Below are 23034 nucleotides of genomic sequence, written 5' to 3'. Positions count from 1 at the left end.
TTCTTCTGGAGCTGTCCATTCAATCACCCATACCAACGATGCTGTTCGACCCTGGAACTGACCTCTCGGCATGGCACAGTGCAAGGTGTGTCAGGCAATGAGCTGTCTGGACTGCTACTTCTATAGCTATGAATACCTTAGATTTCTCCACACCATAAGGTAAGAGAGCACAGACAAAGCAACTCTCCTTGAATGTCTTTTTTCCCACCTCTTTCATGAGCCGATACCACATGTTATTCCCAAAATGTGCTGTACTGTCTAGACAATTATTCAACACATAATCACCTTTCCTTGTGCTTCGCTTGTGTCTCCCTGTTGCAAGACAGGTGCCTGCATAATGCTCATGAAGTACATCAATAAGGGTCCTTCCTACAGGGGGAATCATAGGAACACTTGTCAGAGAAATGGGTGACCTTACATGTGTCACTAGTGTAGAAATAATCACAAATGGCCTTGGTCTTTCTGCAACAGATAATTCTGCATAGGTCACTGGAGTGGGAAGAATCAAAGGGACTTCTACCTTACTTGGGCCAATGAAATAGACAGTATGGATTAGCAAAATCAGAAAAACAATGATAAATGATGAGCACGCATATAGTATGGCCAATACATTAGACCCCACCACTTTCGATTCGCCACACGTCGTTGAGTTTGCTCACTTTCCGGAACTGTGCAATTCTCGCCAGTCCACTTTGTGCCTGTGTACTACTTTAAGGAAGAAAAGAAACTTTTCAATCAGGCAGCCTTGTTAAATTATCAGGTAACTGCAGGATCTGATGAACTATCGCCATAAGTAACCTCCTAATTGCAGGGCCAGTTTTAGGATCTTGCAGAAACACACGTATATTAGTACTCCTCCAAACAAAAGCAGGATAAGCTTGAAGTATGTATATAAAGAAAGCGAGAAGTGGTCAATGTGCTTTGACATCTGACAGAACCATATGATTAACCAAAGAGAAACTCAGTGAGGAATGAATATGGAAACTGCTCATGTTTCCACTCGTCGAACTCCAGATTTGCCATATTTAGTACATCAACACTCTCTAAAGTCCAATTCAAAAATTCTTGTGACTCCAAACTTTGTTTTGCACTCCTGCTATAATATCTATAAAGAGTGTCCGGGGTGAGTCACAGTCCAAATGCACACTTGCATTTATTTAGTCAGCAACCTTAGCGTCCTTCTTCCTCGATCGAGTCTGCACATGCTGAACAACTTCTTCTTGTCTAGCTTCCGACTCAACGGTTAGGGGTGCATCGGTCTCACCAGCATACGGCTTTACATCATTTAAGTGGATCTATGTGCATCTCTCTTGGACTTTTACTGCTGAGGGATAAATGTTCTTGATAATGGGACCACTAAAATGGGGCTCATGCCACTTCCATGTGAAGTTGCGCACTAGGACTGATTCTCCCACAAATAATTTAGGTACAGGAAACAGTTCTTGAAGTCTAGTTGCTGAATGGTCTTCATCTGTGTCCTGAGACCGACACCCCTTACTATTGAGTTGATCTGAAATGACAGACATACTAGCGGTGATACATGTCAAATAAGCATGTAATTAGTTTCCTAACATTTCTGCAGTCTTCTGGGAATCACTTCTGCTCCTCGATGAAAGAGACAAAGGCGTTCTCATTCCCTTCCCTGTCACTAGCTCGTTGGGCGTGAGGTGGTGGTCCGACCCAGGCTGATTCCTTAATGCATATAATGCAAGGGGCAGGCAGTACAGCCATCCATTTTTCAATGTCAATTTGATAATTCTCTCTTTAAGGACGCTGTTGAGTCTCTCACATATCCGGTTCGCTTGTAGCTGATAAGCAGAAAACGTGTGTTTTATCCTAAGCAATAGGCTACTCTGTTCAAATACTTCATTAACAAAATGGGGCCCATTGTCTGATCTCAGCATCTCACATACTCCCAATTTAGGAAAGACTTTTTCGACTAAAAACTTTGCTGTGCAAGTGGCATATCAGTGTGTACATGGACCTGCTTCGAACCATCTAAAAAAAGGGGCACAGCACCACCATTATACACCTATATCCACTACATACTTGCAGCATATCGACATAGTCAATATATAAATGCTGAAAAGGACCATTCGGTCGAAGAATCACTCCTCTGATCGTTCGCAGTGTTTGGCCAGCGGTAAACTTTTGAAATACGATGCAATTTACTACATAAAATGCAACGTGTTCTAACAGGTTCGGTACAAACCAGTCCTCCATAATAGCTGCTGGCTTTCCCTAGTTACATGCGCAGGGTAGTGCCGCTGTTCAAGCGCTAACCTTAACAAGGCTACAGGCATCACCAGCTTTCCAGTGCAGTCTTGTTTCCACAATGCTTCAGAGGGGGATAAAGAACACCCCCTCTGTTTCCACAATTCTTGCTCTTCCTGTGGTGCCTTGCCTTGAACCTCCATCAACTTTATTCTTGACAAATGATTAAACGCTTCATTTACAATCATAATTGTGACTACTTTTTCTTTTACATCTGGAGTATAGAAACTTGAAATATCTGGTGAATATGGAACCCTTTTGGACTCTTCGTCTGCGGCTTTGTTCCTGCGTGAGATAAAGTCAGTTCACTTGGTATTTGCTGTACATTTAACTATTGTGATGGCTACTGGGCGTTGTAGTGCCTTAATAAGCCTGTCCAATAATGCTGTGTGTTGCACTGGCGTGCCGTCCGCTCAGAGGTAGCCCCTCCTTTTCCAACGTGCTAGCCCTGCGTGCACGGTTGGCGTCACATAGGCGAAGTCACTGTACACCATTACTTCCTCCCCTGCGTGTTTCTCAAGCGTGACAATAAGCGGCACCAATTCTGCTGCTTGCGCGTAAAAGTAAGACGTAGTCTTGCACTTGCTACAACCTCAAATTCACCATTGGCTCTGTGCCTTACCACAGCTGAACCTAAATGCCTTTCCCCATCAGTTTGATACATTTTTGAAGACCCATCAATAAAGAGAATCATCCCCCCGCTAGCGCACTCACCTTTACGCGCGGGATGTCGTGATAGAACTCCTCATAGTTTGCGCAATCATGCACATGCTCACCTTCTACCACAGGTTCGGCAATAAACATGGCAGGGTTTACTATTTTACACCTGACCATTTTGATTGCTGGATTCAATATGCCTACCTCATATGCAGAAGCCCTCTTAGATGTCAATGTACCCTTAGGTTTCTCCAAAATGGCAAAGAAAGCATGCTCAATAAATAATGTCATAGAACACCCCATCACAATACTAGTAACTTCTCTATTGCGAACGCGGCTGCTGGCAGCGATTGGTCACAAGGAAAGTGCCCTCTCATAACTGAATCTAAAATCCCACTGAAATATGCCTGGGGTTCGTACCCCAATATAGTCCTCTGTGTTAGCACCGCGGTCATAACTATCCCATTCGTATGTGAAAACAAAAAGAATGCCTCATCGTAGTTGGGAATTCCTAAAACTGGAGCTGTACAAATTGCTTTCTTCAATTCTTCAAACCCTCGCTCCATTTCCTCAGTCCATTCTCTTTTTTCCTTGTTCACTTGTGCTTTCTTCAAAGCCTGCAAAAGGGGTCCTGTTGTTGAACTATAATCAAATACCCATGCTTTGACATAGTTGCATAATCCCAAAACCTACTGCATGTGTTTTATCGTATGCAGTTTTGCTGTTTTCATAATCGCCTCAGCTCTTTCAGGTGTGACTTTTGTCCCCTCATGTGAGATTAACTGGCCTATATACAACACCTCCTCTTGACAATATTGCAACTTGTCCTTGTCCACTTTATATCCCTTGTCTGCTAGAATAGTATTTACTGAATCGAATCTTTCCTGCACTCATGTTCTGTCGTGCTACAAACTAAAATGTCATCTACGTACTGCAACACAACACTTTGCAAATCAATTTTGCTTAGGTCCATCGGCAGGACCCTATTGAAGATTTGAAGATCGATGGAGACTCACAGTACCCTTGTGGCAAACAAGTCTCTTCAGCTTAGTCTGGCGAAACGTAAATGACATAAGGTATTGGGAGTCCTTATGCAACGGGATTGAAAAAAATGCATTTTTCAAGTAAATCACTGTAGAATATCGAGGCTCTGCTGGGATACTACACAATATTGTCGCCGGATTCAAAACTAAAGGAAACTCAGCCACTACAATCTGGTTAAATTGGTCTCATATCTTCAATAAATGTCTACAACCCCCTCCTTTGATTTCTTCATGGGGTACACCACAGAATTACAGTGACTCTGACACCACTAAAATACCTTGTTCCATCAGGGCTGATACAGTCTTACAAATACACTCATCCGCCTCTCGAGATATTGGGTACTGCCTTGCTCGATGTATAATTGCTCCTGGCTTCAGCTTAATCTTAACCTCCACTATTCCCTTCAATAGGCCTAAATCATAGGGTCCTGTAGACCATAAAGAATTTTGCACTTTTTCAAAATCTTCATCAAAAAATGCTGGGCGCTGCCGCACTATCACCATTCGCTGTGGGATTTATCTTTTCTCTATTCTGATACAATATGTAATACTCATCTCGAATATTACTTCATCATCTGAAGGATCATCTCTAAACATCTCCCTCGCCAATGACGTCAGTCAATCTATACCTTTCCCAATGGCAATCACTGTTCTCTATGCCCTGCCCTCGTCATCAGTTCCTTCGAGCATGGCCAATTCCCCTCGCACTATGGCTGCATTTAACTCTACGGGAAATAGTCTGTCCCCCTCTTCATCCATAGGTATCTGTGGCATGAACAAAAACTCATCAGGTATTCTCATAATCTTTCCCACTAGCCAGGTAGCCATGTCAACAAAATGCATAGCCCATAAAGAAAGCCTTCTGGCTATAATGGGATTCCTCACAGAGCTATTTGGCTTTGTAAACACCAATATAAATTCCCCAACATTCATATAATGTATCCCTGGAGTAGAACACACTATTCCTTCATTAGTAAAAGAAATCGTCATATTTAGCATTGTCATTAAATCTCTTGCCAGAATATTAACTGGTGTCTGCCGTAAATACAATAATGGAACAGACATGTCACACGCTCCTATGGAGACTGGTAATTTGTCAGTAAAAGGAACTCTGCTTGTAGCTCCAGAGAAAACCTGCATATTCATGGCTTTTCCCGACATTGGATACTTGCTCAGTGTCTACTAAAAAAGAAAAATATTTGCCTCCTATTGTCACATCAACCCTTGGTTCCTCTTGAGAGTCTGGTGTCACTGATAGTACTGAAGACATCAAGTCGCCCTGTGAGCTGTCCTATTGTGGGTACATGCTTATCCCTGCACCTGTAAAAGGACTTCCCCCCACCAGAGAGACACCCCCTACTCTAGGCATCAATAACTGTCCTGCGTTTGCCTTCTGCTGTATCTGCATGGGTGCGTGTTGTGACTGCCCTTGCAGCAGATTCAATGGTGCTTGCTGTGGCTGCAATGCCTGTTGCGTTTGTGGCGCTTGTGCTTGATACACTGTCTGATCTTGGGCTAACCCATCCATAGCCTGTGAGCTATATGCTGGAAGAACTCTCGAGAATTGACCATTCTGTACATACCGTTGGCATTCACATGTGCGCGCGATATGCCCTGTCATTCCACATGTGCAACATACAAGAGGAGCTCTTCTCACTAGCCCCCCTTGGTTGAATCCTCCTTGCACATTCTTATTATCATTCTGCATATTCTGAAAACCACCTTGGTTATTCTGAAAACCACCCCTTCCTCTGCCTCGTGGCGTAAACCTATTCCCTCCTTGATCGATTTGGCGATGATTATTTGCTTGCGATGTACCCACTGCTTGCAGCATTCCCAATCCTTCTCCGCTTGTCAGCACCGCCCCTTCTATGGCGTACCTCAACACTTTCTTCTGAACTATCTTGTCTTCCTCAAGTTTTCTAGCATATTCGTTCTTCTTATTTTTCTCTTGTAACAGCCGGCAGTGAGGCGCTATAGTTAACGGTATCTCTGCCCATGGCTTTGCTTCCATTCCCACTAATTTCTTGAGCCGTCTATGTACTTGCTCCGGTAATTCCTGACACAAACTGTGATAAAATGCTCCCTCGTTTCAAGAGTCCACCATTCCTGAATGGTTTGAATATAAGCATGCAGATCTTCATCTTTCATCTTACGTGCCATTATTACACCCATGTCTGACATATCAGGATACTGTACCTGGAGTGCTCTCCAGACATCTACTGCGTTCTGTGTCGTGACACTTGAGTTACCTGCTCTCGTCCAAATGTCATTAGCCCTTTCCCTAAGAATGGCTGCTGGGAGAACCTTAATGTTCCCTATTGCTAATGTATTTCCTCCTGTCATCTTTTCTAACAAATCCATTTTCCTGCACCAGCCTTTAAGCTGGGAAGTTTGCATCTTAAGTTATCCTTATCCATTTGTGGCCAGGGAAATACTGCAGGCTGGCCCCTCCTTTCTCAAATCAAGGGAATTGCGTGAATCCAAATCCGCAATCGGCTCCCATCGTCTGTCTGTCTATAGTGGGGACAATGGTCCCTGATCGCCTTCTACCTGGCAATAACCTGCGCATGCTCACATTTGGTGGCGACTCTTCTTTTTCGCTATGCGATTATCCTTTACGTCAGTCTGGATAAACCATGGGATCTGGCGTCCTATCCGTAGGCTGCTCTAGTTCAGACTATCTCACTTCCTTGTCCGTCTGCAGACATCCCTTGGGACCACATGCACTTTCTCCCTCCTCCCCACAGAAGGTTTCTCTCTCTTCGTCTGACATATCCACTCCCCAACTAGTATGGCTTTTGTCCCCATCTCCCTTATTTAAAGTCAGCCTGTCTAAGGACAAGGCTCTATGCTCGAGACATAATGGGTCTCTTTCCTCGCTTTGTGATTGGAGGTCCAGGGATTGTTCTCCCTTTGCTCGGCCCCCCAAATTGCTGCTTTCCCTCAAATTTGTATTTGTATTTTTTATGGTTTTATATAGCGCCTTAATCCAAGGTGCTTTACAGTTAACAACAAGTAACACATAAAACATGGAACAATAAAAGCAAAACAGTAAACATGTATTAAGCCATAAAATCGGCATTTAGAACAATTTGTAAGTAAGAAGGTAGAGGAGAGAAGGGGCTACGGAAGGAGAGGGAGACAGTAATGAGTGAAGTGAGCAACAAAAGAGAGGAGATCATAGGAGAGACGGGAACAGATAAAGATAATAGAAGGAGGGAGGGGATAGAGAGATGGCAAAGGTATCATGGAGGGGAGTATAGAAGTTCTTTCAATGAGGAGAGGAAAAGGTGGTGGAGGAGCGGATAGAGAGAGGTAGGGAGTTCCAGTGTAAGGGGGCACGAAGCTGAAAGGAGTGGAAACAAGAAGAGGCACATGGTGGTGAGGGAACAGAAAGTAAGAAGAGATCAGCAGAACGAAGGGAGCGACAGGGGATATAGAATGAGAGGAGAGAATAAATCTCGATAGGCTTTATCAATCCTCTCCCTGATGCTTCCTATGTCAAAATTCTCCTCTAGGGTTATCCTAGATGGTCATGACGTTGCTCACTGTGACAGGAGAAACTCCTCTATATGGCCCCATGATATAACTGGACTCGTTTCCATTAACTCTTATTGAATGCGATCAATGTCGCATTCCCTTTGTCTTCTTTTTTGCTCCATTTCTTTGTCCAATTCCTTTTGCTTCCTCTATTCCCATCTAACTCTTTCCTCTTCTTGTCTTTTCTCTTCCCTATTTGTTCTACGTTCTTCTTTTTGTCTTTGTATTCTTTTATCCCGTAAATTCTGCGCTTCTTCCTCTTCCCTCTTCTTGTCTTGCCTATCTTGTTCTTCGATTGCCCTCTACCTGTTGTCATACTTCTTTTGCTCCTCTGTCCTTTCTTTGTTGTTCCTCCTGATACATCTGTTCTTGTTTCTGCCTATTCCTTCTCTTATGCTCATCTTCTTTCAATCTTTTCTCTCCTTCCCTATCTTTTCTATCCTGTTCGTCTTGATCTTCCCTTTGCCTAACTTCCTCAATACGTTTCCCATCGAGCTTGAGAAATATCTGTCAACCCATCCATTCGTTCTATACGAGTTTTACCTTGTCAGCTTTCTCCTTTTCTCCTTTCCATCTCTTAATCTCCCTTTCTATCTCTGTTCATATATTCAGTCATTCACTTTTCTCCTCTTTGTCCTGTACGATCTTAATGATCTCCTGCTTTCTTTTAGTCTCTTCTGGACTATCATCACTACTGTAGAAAGGCGGTCCATATATCGGATAACTATATACTGTCACCGCTTTTAGTTCCGTTAACGGATACAATCCTACATCTTCTATAATATCGCCGTTTACTTCAGGCAAGTTAAGGGAAGCAGAAGGCTCAACACCTTACTCCCTACACTGATTAAGCATGCAATCCTCAGGAGGCGGATCCTCCCGCTCCTCCTGGTACATTTTCCAGAGCTTTCAACTAGCTAGCATCTTCTCCAATTTCTTCCCTGTATATGCAGCATGCAAGTATGCGGTCATGTGTTGCAAACCGATTTGGACAGCAATCCCACTTGTGGCCATTTCATGAACATCATATCTACTGTGCCCTTTACCCACTCCGCACTATACTGTTTAAGGTTAGGCACGTGCTTTGGCAGCGTCTTTTAAAAATGCATCAGTGGAGTAACATCCCCCATTGTGACATGTCTCAATTGACTGTCAATACTTACCGTCAGTTACACAGAAGTTTCAGAAAAACAACAAAATTAGCGCACTCCAACCTCGCCGCCCAAAGCCTCTAATTCTCAATGATCTCAATCAACCTGTTCTGTTGGCGCCGACAATGATTAAAAGATAGATAACTTTATCTCTTCTTTAACCTCACAGTTTACTCTCATCGCTCTTCGACACCTCTTTTAAATAACAAAATACACAGACAGACTAATCAATTCTTTACACTAACACTATGGTACTCTTTTTCTCCTTTCCCCTAAAATACCCTGATGAGTTCGAGTAATTCCCCATCATAGACCTGTTTATGTGCTACCTATTTACCCCCGTGGGGTTTTGAAATGCCTCCTCCTAGACCTGCCTTGAGGTAGGAAACCGGGCTTCACAAAACTCTCCTCGTTTACACACTCTTCGACATATACTAAACAAACCCACTGCTACATTTCTATATTACCACAATCCCATTCCCTCATGTTGCCAGTCCCCTCAATCTATTCACCATTCGTTTTTCAGCTCAAGACATTCGGGATCGTCCTGCTCCTCCAATCGACCACCGTCGCCTTCCGTCTGCTCAGCGCCTGTGGAAACCAGGAGGAATTTCATCAAAGAGGGACCTGTCCCACATATATCGATTTTCTTGCAAGAATTCTGTATCGGCCGCTCTCCACAGGAAACTTTGTGATCCTCCTGCTAGATTGCAGAGGGTGTCCGATTTGTCCGAAACACTAAACACCTACTAGTCGATGGACCTGAACCATCCTCCCTCTGCTATCACTTGAACCCATAGGCCCGTTAAGCGAGGTAGCACTCTATGGGATGGATGGGGATGCAGATCTTACTCTCGCACCAATAATCAGACCGACTCAGGAAGTTGGCAAAAACATTTTTAATTGCAATTGTATAAAACAGGGAGTACAATTGACGTCAATGGATGACCCAAAGCATAATCTCTCTCAAGAGTTCTCTCCAAGCATTTAATTGGAAAAAAAGACATTTATATAGCATAAATTCTGCATCACTGACATCATATGACGTGGCAAAATAAGGAAACCTATGTGGGGTTTTGATATGCTTAAGGGGAACATCTAGGTATACATTCTATGGGGAACAGGATTGTCATTGGGTCTCTAAGGTCAGGTGGACAACTATGCCCGCCCCTAGTGCAAGTCATCTTCGCCGTCCGTATCTGTGGGTCTCAAACTATATGGCTCTTCGCTATGTGGCCCTCTATGATTGGTTGGCACGCATGTACCCTTCTGGAATATTCTACTCGCTAGCAGCATGCAAGCTGGTACTGCAGGTGCTGGAGGGTTGGACTTGATCATACATCCCCACCCTATTAGCCCATCCTCCATCATCACTCCTGCTGTCTACCATTCGAATTTGTCTTTGAACTCAGCCTTTCAAGTTTCACTGTGCTTGAGAATAAAAGGGAGTGTGAGCACAGCCTTTTCTCCAGTCTCAATGTGTTTTGCCTAAAGTCTATTTTCAACTTGACCATGTGACAGAAGACCGGGTTTTGAGCTCCTTCTTCGCATTTAACACTTCGCTGTCCGATTCTGTAAGGTCTATATACTCTCTTCATTGGCATCTCTTCTGGGCACATCATTTCTGCTTCATGTGACGTCACCAGTCTTCTCTTTCATTCATTTTCACACTTCTTCCAGAGAATTCCTTTAGAAGACTAATTTCTGAGCGGGTACATTAAATAGGGTTTTCTCAGTGGATACCTTGTTTCAAGGCCTCTTGACAGTATAGGTACCATTACTGGTGTTGTGCATGTTGCAATATCCAGTTTCCAACATATAGGCAAAATGGGGGCGGGACTTCCGGTACAGGCATTTGGCTCCTCCTCTACAACATCCTTTATCAATGCCTCCTTTACCATGAGCACAGTCCTCACTAGCCTCAAGGAATCCTGGGTGCTCCCGCTCATAAAAAAAAAAGCCCACACTTGATCACTCTATTCCAACTAACTACCGCCCCATCACAACAGTACCCTTCCTGTTGAAAATTCTTGACGGAGCAGCCTATCTGCAAATTCAGCACTATATGAAGACCAATCACATTCTAGGTATGCAACAATCAGGATTCAATCCAGGCCATGGAACAGAATCAGCCCTATTAGACCTTAAGAACCAGCTGGATAAGATAAGGGATGAGGGCAAACCTGCCCTACTGCTGCTACTTGATCTATCAGCGGCATTTGATATGGTGGACCACAAAATCCTTTGCCACCAGCCAACCTACTTATCCAACTTCTCAGCGGAAGCCACAAATGGGATCACATCCTTCCTGGATGAAAGATCCATCAAAGTAGTCACTGAGAACACCAGCGCCCCACCCGCACCAATCACCTGCGTTGTGCAACAAGGATCTTGTGTATCCCCAACACTATACAATATCTTCAAAAACCCGATGTACGCCCTTCTAGACTCCATCGGAATCTCCTATACAATCTATGCCATTGGCACGCAAATTCTTCTCCCACTTTCTGGCAACTACCACAAATACTCAGTTTCCCTAAACTCTGTCTCCACAACCACCCAGGCCTGGATGGGCACAGTCTTTGCTTAAATCATGCTGGTGGGTCCCCCATCGGTGTTAAAAAAGCTTGACCCACAATACTCAGCCTTCAACATTGATGCCAACTTAAACCCAACCTCTCCGTCAGTGAAGACACTAGGAGCCTGATTCACAGAGTGTTTTCCAATGGGATTGTGCCATTATAAAACACTGCTGTGAATCAGGCCCTATGAGTTTACCTAGATGCTTTTTTTTCTCTCTCTCTCTCTCTCTCTCTCTCTCTCTCTCTCTCTCTAAGTAAAAGCCATTGCCTCTTCAGCCCCCTACACCACCAAACTAATAAATGTGGCCAGACCTTTCTCATCCCCGGAAAGCTGCTTGACTATCGGGAAACTACCATTGGCTCAAGACTTGACTACTGCAATGTGCCCTTCGCAGGCACTTCAAAACAAAACATTACAAAAATGCAGACTATTTAAAGTAATGCACTACGAGCAACCCTGAACATCCCTAAATAGGAACATATCACTGCAGCCAGTAGAAATCCCCTTTGGCTTCCCATTCGCAAGCAGATTCTATTTAAATCACTACCAATCACCCACAGATGCCTCTCCAATGAGGCCCCTCCTATCTATCGCAGACGATTACCCAGACAAGCATCTCCAGACCCAAGAGATCAGCCTACACCCATTGTCTCTCCCAACTCAAATTTAAACGCGTTAAGGCTGGAGGCTCAAGCCTACCATTCTTCGCCGCCAAACATTGGAACCTGCTCCAACCCGTCCTTTGAGTCGGAACTTCCTACTGGACAGTCCGTAAATCTCTAAAAACATTACTATTTGCCTGATTGATGCCTTGTATCTATGCCACTTCTTTCCCTGCTTCACTGTACACGTCCAGTCTTTACGATGTATTCAGCGCCTCAATGCCTCTGGGCTTAGTGCGCTCTACAAATGTAAAAATGAATAAATAAATGTGAGTGTGCCAGCACTGCTTGCTGGTCTAAACTTTAGTCAGCCTATAAGTCTGCCAAGGTCTTCATGGCGCTCCAAGATATACAACTTTGCTTTAGACAAGACCGTGACATCATCTATGTTTTTCCCACACACAAGAAGCAAAACCTTCTTGGTAAATTGCAATATGGATAACTGTGCTTGCACCTCACTGTGTTGCATGGTTTTATCCACCGACGCATTTGGTGCCTCTGATGCCAATTCCGAAGCTGATTCCAGGGGACACAAATGGAAGGTGGCAGTGCTCTGTTTTCGGAGCAATGAAATCAGCCAGATTCTCAACTGGGAGAGATTGCGATAGGCTAGACTTAGAAGTCTCAGCGTATTCAAAATCAGAGGCTTGTCCGCAGAAAGGGTATCACGCAATGAATAGCACAAAGCCAAGAGAGAATTATTATTGTCAAATGCAGAAAAAGAAGGGTCAGTATTGTTAATGGCTTGCTCCATGCCAGGGAGTGCTGGTAGACATGCCTCCACTTGTTCAGTAACAACCATGGACGGCATCGCTGTTTCCGGTTGGAAATAGGCTTTAATAGTTCCAGCACCATCTTCATTCATTTGCTTAGACAGGGGAGAGCTAGTGGTCAATAACTTCAAAGATCAATTTTTCGTGCCTGTAGATTGTTCACGGGTACCCAAAACGATCTGCTCTTTTTTTGGATGGTGCATTTTTCCTAAGGTTGTAGTTATTCGCCCTAGAGCGCAGTTTACCTGGCATAATAGAGCTGTGCGCAGGGTGGCGCCTTAAACCAGATGTCGTCACACCGCCTACTTACTTCAGCAGACTGAAAAAAACAGGAGGACCAGCAAACACGTTGCTGAGGCTAATGCGTACAGATAAGCAGCATAACTTAAGCAGTATAACTTCCTACCATGGATCTGGCGTTATGTCAAAACGCTGGTGGGCCAAAGCGTGCAGTCCTAATAGGCGCCAGTAGAACAAACCACAGAGGGTAGTACCCGGACCACCCGAGAACACTCCAACCGCACTCTGCACTATGGACAATGTATTTGCACTTATCACCACTGTTCTGCAAGCTTACTTTATTCGCAAGCAAACAACATACGTGGCATTTATAGATTTCAGTGCCACATTTGACACTGTCGATAGGGAATGGCTGTGGCACAAACTCAAAAATTGGAAAATTCTGCTGGGTTGGGTTTGCTGATCATGTTAGTTGCATTACATAGTGTTAGAGTTAGAATGGATAACAACGGAGCCGTTACCAACTGGACCTCCACTAAAACCAGCCTCAAGCAAGATTGCGTTTTGGCCCCCAACGCTTTTTAATCTGTATCTAGCGGATATAGCTAATGCCTCGACTGACTGTTACCATTCCCGCAAAATTGGGAAACTATACATTTATTTATTGTTTATTTATATAGCACTTATACACAGGCGAAGTGCTTCAAAGCACTATGCCGATGACATGGCAATTATGGATAGTACCCCAACGGGTCTACAAAAATCCCTACTACTATTAAGTAAATATGCAAACCAGAATGGATTAAAAATAAATACAAGATGAAAATTATGTTTTTTAGACCCAGTGGCACAATTCAAAAAACGAAAAGTTGCTGGTAGATTAATAACGAAAACGGTTGCGGAGGTCCAGGCTTATAAATACCTTAGTATTGTACTGGACAATAAGTTTAACTGGTTTAGTCATTATTATTATTATAATAATTTGATTGTGATATAATCCAAAATTTGGACTTTACACAACATATAGATCACATAAAACTCATTAAGTAATTCATCAGTTAATTGAATTCATAATGATACAATTAACTGCAGATATAAAATAATGATAGCACAAGAAGAAGAAAGGAGGGAACAAGAAGAGATAAGATAAGAAAAGAGGGGAAGAAGGAAAAGAGAAAGGGGAGAAATATGCCTTCAGGTACCGTTATCACAGTTTCGGCAACAAAGTTTTAACGTTTTGCCAAACTCTAAATAGGGCAAGCTGCAAAGAGATGGTATGCAAATTTAAACAGTAGTCCCAAAAAACATTTGTTTTGATTGTCTCATAGGAATAGACCCGCTTGCCTAACATACACATGTAGACATGTCCCAATTCAGCACATTGAATGAAGACATGGCGGGCTGACTCCATCTGACCAGATTTGCCACATATTCGGCAAATATGGAGTTCCACTGGTACCTTCAAACGAGGGCCCACCACAGTCATTACTGGGAGTTGATTGATACACAACTTTAACATAAAGTTCCTAACTTCTGGGGCTGGGCAGAGCTGCATTTTACGATAATGGTGTACAACATGTGTCAGCGCCTCATATCCATTTAGCTTTGCCAAATGATTATAATTCTCACACCAGTCCCACCTGTTCAGTTTATGTTCAAAAGATGTTTTCAGGTGAACATACCGACGTTCTCTCTTTTTGGCTATTGGCCAGTCAATCATTGTGAAACGAGTTTCATTCAAGGTGTTATAATTATAACCTGGAGAAACCTTCTCTCAACTGGTTTAGGCAACTAGTAAATGTTCAGATTAAAAAGGCTCAGCATATCGAGGCAATTAGTGCATTTGCCCGCAGATATGGGGGTTACACTATTAAGGCTATACATCACCATGGTTATGCCACCTATAATGTATGGTGCAGAAATGTGGGCGATGACACCGAATAAACCCGAATTTGGACTGCTTGAGCGCACTTGCCTGAAGGCTCGTCTGCGCCTCCCAAAGAATAATGCGGTAGAATGCATTTATCTTGAACTGACATCTGCCGACTACCAAAACTGCGCATTGTTTAAACTGCTGCTGGAAATATGTGCATGCGCCCGCCGAAAACTATCCAAGGTATTATTATGCAAGCAATGGTTTCTCGTTATTTGCAGATGAAAGGCAGTGATAAGAACACACTGTGTGGGAAGGATGCATGTTGAATTTTAACATACAAACTAAGGTATTTAAACGAGTTACCCGAGAAATGATGCACGATTATAGTAAGCCACAGTCTATTATCAATGAAGCAGCCAAAAATAGTAGCACTTTGTTTGTTCGATACACACAACGTAAAATAGCTCCCCAGTATAGCCTATCTGGGTAAGTATACTGTTTGGGAATATATTAAACACAATATCACAACCACATTGAAAGTTATCGGAGTACCAAATAACATTCTTGGGCCCGAGAGAATGTGCAGACTTTGCGGCGACCAATGTATACAAAGCAGCAAACATGTTTTTAGAATGTCCCTCGATGACGAATCTTAGGAATAGGTATTTTTTCGCCCTGCGTTCAGGCTTAATAATCACTGAGAATGATGATGCCATGTGGGGCATGCTTACGAATGGGAACGACATCGGATAGATGTATCATCGCATGAGGTTCTGGTATTGTATTAAGACCATTGTGAAGGTTTTAGATACATAGTACTGCAATTGTTTACTGTGAATATATATTCGAACTAGTTTATGTGCAATTGTAAGGACTAACTGTTAATTAATTGATCGTGTACATTTAGAAGGTATAGGAACTAGCTCTGTACCCTTATTATGTTACCTGCTCTCAATGAAGTGTATATTAGGAATGTTTGTATTAAAAGTCTATTTATCTGACTAATAAAAAAACAGTACCTCTGCCCCCCCCCCCCACCCCCATGTATTTTTCCTACATTTCAAATTGGAAACACAAAAACAAGTGTAAGAATCCAAAAGGAAAAAACAGGAATGAATGACATGTGTCTCAAATGGCATGCAGGTGATAGCCGCCCTGTTCTGAGTTCAATCAACCGCTAAGTCCCATACGCACCGATATACTTGTATGGGCTCTAAATCCCCAAAGCGCAAAAGGTTGAGAGCTATAAAATGGCCTTCTCACTCATGGCCACGGGAAAGCTGCGCGCTCTGTGCAGATATGGATTGCTCTTAAGTGACATAATTGGAGGCGAATAGGTCTTATGATTTCCCCTCATTATCAGCAAAAACATACTGTTGGCAGCCCCCCGGCCCTATCCACCGGCCCCCCAACATATGAATATAGTACAATGACGTTCAAAAGAAAATGCTCGATGGAGTAGGATTTCCTGCCAAAGGACCCTCGTCCGAGTTAGATGCAGAGTGCGAGCATGGCGACTAGGCTGACAGATGAATGGCGACAGCAAGAGTGAGAAAGGTGGTGAAGAACCCGATGAAGGAGTGTATGGTGTATTGGTGAATGAATGGGCAGTCCTGATTAGTAAGGTGTTGTGGCTGGTGAACAGGCTAAGGATTAACGCAGCGAGGCTGAGGTGGGCGAACGGGTAAGAGAATTGTTGATGTGCGATTCGTGGCTCCATAGCTAAGGGAGGCGAAACTGCTGGATGCAGAATGGGTGCCCGTAGAAAACCACATCTCCAGCCGGCCCGATCTGACGCGTCACCAAACACGGAGCTTCCTTACCTGCGCTCAGGGCGTGCGGGAGTGCTGGTCCTTAGATTATATCCAGATACCTGGCCAATACCACAAACTTTCAAAACATAAACAGCTTTAACAACTAGACCGCGCTCGCCTCAGTATCTGCGTGGACGTTAGGACTGGTGGCACCCATGTTGTGTGGAGTGAAACCCGTACACGCATGCGAAGAGGTGAGGCGCCGAATATGTGTTCTGGAAGTCTGAAAACCACAGCAATATTACATACCACGCCGAAAGTGCACAATGATGGCATGAGACGCCGTACAGCTGTTTCTGCAGATTGAACTGTAGTACATTAAACATGTCCGCTAACAGATAGAGAAGTGGCGCGCTCGCTCTAGATGTCAGCAAGAGCGCAAGCTTGCCCAGGAAGTGTTTCTTCTGTGTCTATAGAGCTGAACATGGTGGCTAAGATGCCAAGGTGACAGCTTCTGTGCTACCGGCTTCCCGTGCATTGCAATGTGGATACCGCACATAGTTTGCAGGCTCGGTAGTCGTTGGCTAAGTGTGTGTCCCCGTACTACCACTGTGTGTCGTAGGTGCCCGCCGGGTTTGCTGCTGTTCGGACGGCAGTCAGTACGGGGTATTCGAGACCAAAACCCTTTCACCCGTGGCCAGGAGCGAGAATGGAAGAGCCGCAACAAGACTGTCCTGACTTACATCGCTGCAGCTGCAGTGGGTATGGTGGGGATGTCCTATGCTGCGGTGCCGCTATACCGCCTGTACTGCCAGGTGAGTCCTAATCGGGAGTTCCACATTTTCGGGTATTTGTGTAGGGGGCGCGGCCTGAACTTTCTGCTGCAAGTTTAAAACATATTTTTTTGAAGAAGCTAGACAGGTGAGAATCTTATTCAGCGCAATGCAACCTTTCAATGGGAAGTCACAATAGACCTATATTATGCCTCTCAGTGATGTACTGGCTAGGGCCTGATTTGTTAATGATCCTACTGATTTTGCATACTTGTGTTATAGAAAGTCATGATTCTATTAAAGACATGGAGGCAAAGGATTATGCTTTCTCTCGTCACTTTAGACTCGAGCAGCATTGAAACTATTACAACCCATGTACACATTAAAAAAACATTTCCCGGGTAATAGTCTTTATTTCTGTAGTCCATTTTGATATGCTAAACTAGAATACATGACCTTTCCACCCAATCCTGTCACTCATAGTCCAATATCTTCCTTTCCTTCCTCTTTCTTAGTCTGTCTCAAACTTCAAGACTTGCTCCCCAACCAGTAGCTGCTGCCTTCTCTTCCCTTCCTCATGATCCTGTTACTGTTCCTGTAATCCGACAACAACCTGAGACTAGCTGTGATGGGGTGGGCAATCATTACGATGCAGTAATCTTTCACAACATTAGGATTCCAAATCCATATAACGATTGACTGGGTGCGATAATCCTTCACCTCTGTGTCTTTAATAGAATCTTGATGTTCAGTTTTGATCTGCTCCCTGTCATGTGTGCTTGGGTCATGACTGGAGTGTTGTTGCAGAATGTTTAGACTGAACCTTGCATGAGTGTTCTACTGTGCATGAGTGTTCTAAGAAAAACAGTTGGGACCTGTATCTTAATGGACTAGGGGGCCAGTGGATGTCTCTCCCTGCCTATGTACTTTACCTTATTATCCTCATGTACTTACCTGTAGACCTAACATAGTAAAGACTTATGAAACCCACGAACGGCTCCACCTGTATGTTTTGACTCCAAAGCATAAACTTAACACTTGATTTTCTATAATGTTAGTATGAAAAATCAGTATTCTTCAAGACCGGAGGCTCGGATTATGCTTGTTCAAAGCTTACTCACCACCAACGTAGACATCTAACTTATCGGTCTAAAATAAAATTGTTTGACTGTTGATGCCTCGACCAGTCGGCTGCCTTTTAGGATGTCCTCCAACCTGCATTATATGTTTTTGACGCCATAGCTCCTCTAATAGAATGTGCCCCGTATGTTTATGTTCCAATGTCAATTTGTATAGCGCAATGAGGCCCTGGGGCATCGTGGCGCTGTTACAGAGAGTTTGTTGGGTACATTACATATGAGCATAAAAAAACAATACAGCAAAAAGGACACAGCAAAAAATGATACATTATATACAGAGACAGATGATGTGATTGTACTTGGTCGCGGTGGGGCATGAAGTTGCGGCAGTGAGACAACCTAATTAGCCATGTTTAGTGGAACAGTTTGGTTTTCAGCATTTTGCAGAAGACATGGTAAGATTCCTCATTCCTGAGTGCAGTGGAGAGGGCATTCCAATTCTTGGGGGCTAGGTGTTGGAAGCTGGAGCCTCCTGCTTTTCCCCTTTTGACTGAGGGGACATGGACCTGGTTGAAGAGATGTGCTGTGGTGGGTCTAACTGAGGGGTGGCGGGTGATCCTTTCCGAGAGGTAGGGAGGTGCGTTAAGTGAGAGGCACCTGTGTGTAATAGCCATTGTTTTAAAGAGGATGCGTTCTCCGATAGGTAGCCAATGAGCGTCTTTCCTGGCCTGGGAGATAAGTTCCCTTTTTGGAATGCTCGATGCTGCTGAGGGCATTGTTTTGAGTTACTTGGAGTTTGAGGTTTTTGGCAGATGTGCCAAGAAAGAGAGCATTGCAGTAGTCGAGCTTGGGGCCTACTGTGGCTCTGGCAATTGAGAGGCGGTTTTTGATTGACAGGAACGGCTTGACTGCGTTGATTATCTTTGTGGTGAGTGCAGCTGTGGAGGCTATGGCACAGACCTGGCGTGCCATTGTCAGAGAGGAGTCGAGGTAAACCCCTAGGGTTTTTACGGAGGAAGATGCAGTGATGGTGCTGTGATGGTGCTGTTGTCAATGTAGAAGGAGCTGTATTGGAGGGGAGAGTTTCTTAAGGGTTTCTTTAGTGCCTTCCACAAGGATCTCTGTTTTATCCCCATTGAGGCAGAGGCTGTTTGCTGACATCCAGGTTTGGATGGCTGTGTAGATGTTGATTAGCGCAGTGGCGTCTTATTTGTAGATGCCAGTTAGTGGGAGTAAAACTTGGGTATCGTCGGCATAGTTTGTGTAGGCTATGTCACGACAATCTAGGTCATTGAAAAGAGGGAGGGAGAAGATGTTATACAGGGTAGGTGCGGTGCATGAACCTTGTGGGACTCCAGTGTCTGGTGGTGTGAGGCAATACCCGCCTGCGGCATACACCACCTAACCCATCTGGCTAGGGTTGCCCCCGCTACGGCCTTGAAAGGTTTCCTTAGTGAGATGAACAATTGAGTTGCACCGGTTGCTCAAAGAGTACCTGTCATTTCTTTGTAAGCTTTCAGACACCGGACCGGGCATAATTTGGGTTCGTCTGGGAAAGCTGAGTTTGAAACTGTTAGTTCTCTTGTTAATGTAATATGTGACCCCCAAATGGCTAGAGGATCTCCTCTCTATTTCGAGTGCCTTTACATTAGAGACCCTTTTGCAAGGCCAGCGTAGAAGGCTCCTGTCCAGAGAACTGCCAGAGGCTGTGGCCAGGACCCCTGCCCAACTTTCTTCCTGCCAACCATCGGCTTAAACCCCCTTCCCCCGAACAAACTTGATCAACATCATATAAACGTGTTCTTGTACAGTCGGTAAGCATCAATCAATCTGATGTATTTGCTTTTCCCCATCTCCCGATTACTCACTCTAGGTGTTTATGTACTAGTGCAAGTCTTTGTATAGTGAAGCCCAGCATACGCCATAATATTTGTTTACAATACCGCCAATTTCTGTTTCATACCCAGTTCAGCCACCTTGGAACATGTAAGACGCTCTGGACAACCTATTCCCATATGGCGACTGTTTAAGTACTCGTACTCTATGGCATCCCGAGTCGTATGTATTATGTCAATAACCCCCAGTATTGCTCTGACACTGACTCCTCATCCGCTCCAGTCGGCTGCCAGTTTACTAACATCAGCCTTCGCCAAGGAGTTGACCACATTTGTTCACAATGTGCTCTCAAACCTGTCTATCGCATGACCACTGCTCTTAGTCTGGTGACCGCGATATCACGAGCCTCCGCACCTGCCCCCAAGTAACATACGCTGCACTCCTTACCCTTATTGAGCTAATACTACTACTCTGGTCACCTACTAGAACGCTCGTTCAATTAGCATTTCCCACCTGTTCCGGGTGCCACAGCATGCCGCACCCAAATACCAGCTAGGCTGAACTATATGGTATTGTACTGTACTTGATATATTTTGCATGACTAATAGGATTTGTATTGCTCCACAGCACGCTGTATTCATTGCATTTGGTCAACATGAGATACTGAAAATATCGTACCTTACATGCGCCCTCTAGACACCCTCCCAAGGTCTGTCCATCACGCAGGGTTAAAAATGAGACCTTGTTAGATTAACACTTACTCCTATGTGGTTTCGACTAACAGACCCAGCCTACCTTGACTTTGCACCTCTTATGGTTCCTAGACTATACCACAGTACTATTTGCCTTATCCTACTTCTGCGACACCACAAGATGTGCGCCTTAGGAGACCTCTTACCCCTCTTCATACTGTCAATAGTCTTAACCTGCAAACTTAGAATATTGCCAGCCCAACACCAACTCTGGGCCCACAATGTCACAGACACAAACCCAATCGTTGACCAACCCCAGTGTCCATGTCGAACAACAGCAGCCCCTTACATTTGATTCCCAACCTTGTAACACTACCTCTAGAAATGTAAGACTTCGAGCTAGACTAGTTAAATTATATGAACCTCCAAATAGAACTCTTACCAGCTCAAACCGCAGTAAGATCACGTCCAGCGAATATCTCAATAAGAGTGCAAAAAGACCCCACAGCCTCCCCCTGAGGGTGCATGAGGCACTTACTCGTACTAATCCTATGACCCAGCCTAAAGGAAATCTATGTACACCAACAACCACCATCCCCCACTTGAAGGGTGCTTTAATGAATGCTAGATCTGTGGTTGCTCATGCTATTGAGATTGCAGACCTCTTCCAGACCGAAAACCTTGACTTCTTGGCTATTACCGAATCCTGGCTTCATGCCGCTGCAGGACCTGCCCTTATGTTAGCCATCCCCAATGGATACACCATTTTAAGATCTGATAGAAGCGAAGCCCGTGGAGGAGTCACAGCCCTTATTGCTAAATCCAATTTGTCAATCAGACTAGCTCCATCCAATGATATTAAATCTTGCGAAAGCCTTATAGCCAAGCTACTGATTAATAACTCTCAAACTCTAACCATCCACCTGATATATGCCACACTTAGATGGAATTTCAGAAATGTGACTGTTAGCATATGCCACACTTGGATGGAATTTCAGAAATGTGACTGTTAGCATATGCCACACCTAGATGGAATTCTGAAGCTTAGTTTGCGCCAAATCTAGGCAGTAACATGATTGTTGGCATGTGCCACACTTAGACGGAATTCTCAAACTTGGCCCGCGTTGCATCTAGATAGAAATATGATTGTTAGCAAATACCACACCTAGATAGAATCTCAGAAATGTGACTGTTAGCATATGTGACTCTTAGCATGCACCACACTTAGAATTATGAACCTAGCTTGCGCGGCATCTAGATAGAAATGTGACTGTTAGCATGTACCGGACCTAGATGGAATCCCACAATTGCAAGGACAGCAATGCCAACTAACCAACCAACTAACAATTCCATCCCTCTGCATACACCTCTCAACCTATAACCAAACACAACCACAAGCCTTAACGCAGCAATCCGCACAAACTTCACAACAATGCAACAACAAAACAAACCACACATAGACTTGCACAACAGCACACGACGACTACGGACCGTAAAACACCCCAAGCCCAGCCGACGGACCCACCGGGCTGAGGCTGCCAACAGCACATCACTGCTCTCTTGCACTTTTCCAGCCTATTCCTACTAACCCACCCCTCCTCCTCCCCTTTTCAGAGCCGCCAGAGCGCCAGGGGACCACTTCGGTGGTGATAGTGCGCGGTACAAATGACCTTTAACATTAACATATACAAAACTCCAGGCCCCATTGAAACCTTTGAGGATGATATCTCCACTATCTTGTCTAACAACTTAAACTCTTCTCGGGTTATCCTCCTAGGGGACCTCAACCTGGGATTTAATAACCCCCACGCAACTTGTGTGGCTAACCTTCTAACAGAACTAGGCCTATCCCAAATAGTGCTCCACCCTACCCATAACAAAGGGAGAATACTCGACTGGGTGGCAGACTACAACTAATGCCACTATCTCATCGATCTCCCCCCAGATCTGGACAGACCATTACCTCATAACATTTGCAGTAGCAACTAATAGACCTACTTCCACTACCACCGCCCATTCCGACAAGGAACAAAAAAAATATCACCCCATACAAATTACTCCCCTTGATCCTCCCTATACTCAATTTGCTGCCAGATAA

The 23034-nt window shown here is 44.2% G+C and overlaps 2 protein-coding genes across 3 annotated transcripts in view; one reads left to right on the top strand and one right to left on the bottom strand.

The window, feature by feature from the left end:
- The window catches only part of STXBP4 (syntaxin binding protein 4), a 775907-nt gene extending 759162 nt beyond the window's left edge, over positions 1-16745 (bottom strand). The window contains exon 1 of the mRNA XM_069654926.1: positions 16626-16745. The gene's annotated coding sequence lies outside the window, so the exon portion shown is untranslated. The remainder of the gene's footprint in view (positions 1-16625) is intronic.
- The window catches only part of COX11 (cytochrome c oxidase copper chaperone COX11), a 133071-nt gene continuing 126357 nt past the window's right edge, over positions 16321-23034 (top strand). The window contains exon 1 of one of the 2 annotated variants that reach the window (XM_069654928.1): positions 16321-16359. In XM_069654928.1, coding sequence (XP_069511029.1) covers positions 16336-16359 — 24 coding nt within the window. In that variant the 5' untranslated portion in view covers positions 16321-16335. Of the gene's footprint in view, positions 16360-16959; positions 17372-23034 lie in introns of those variants that run through there. The other variant, XM_069654927.1, reaches the window with a different exon arrangement.

This window comes from Ambystoma mexicanum, chromosome 3q (genome assembly GCF_040938575.1).
Source record: "Ambystoma mexicanum isolate Mex_15411 chromosome 3q, UKY_AmexF1_1, whole genome shotgun sequence".
Taxonomy (NCBI): Eukaryota; Metazoa; Chordata; class Amphibia; order Caudata; family Ambystomatidae; genus Ambystoma; species Ambystoma mexicanum.
Note: the sequence above shows the minus strand (reverse complement) of the source record. Positions and strands in the feature narration are given on the sequence as shown.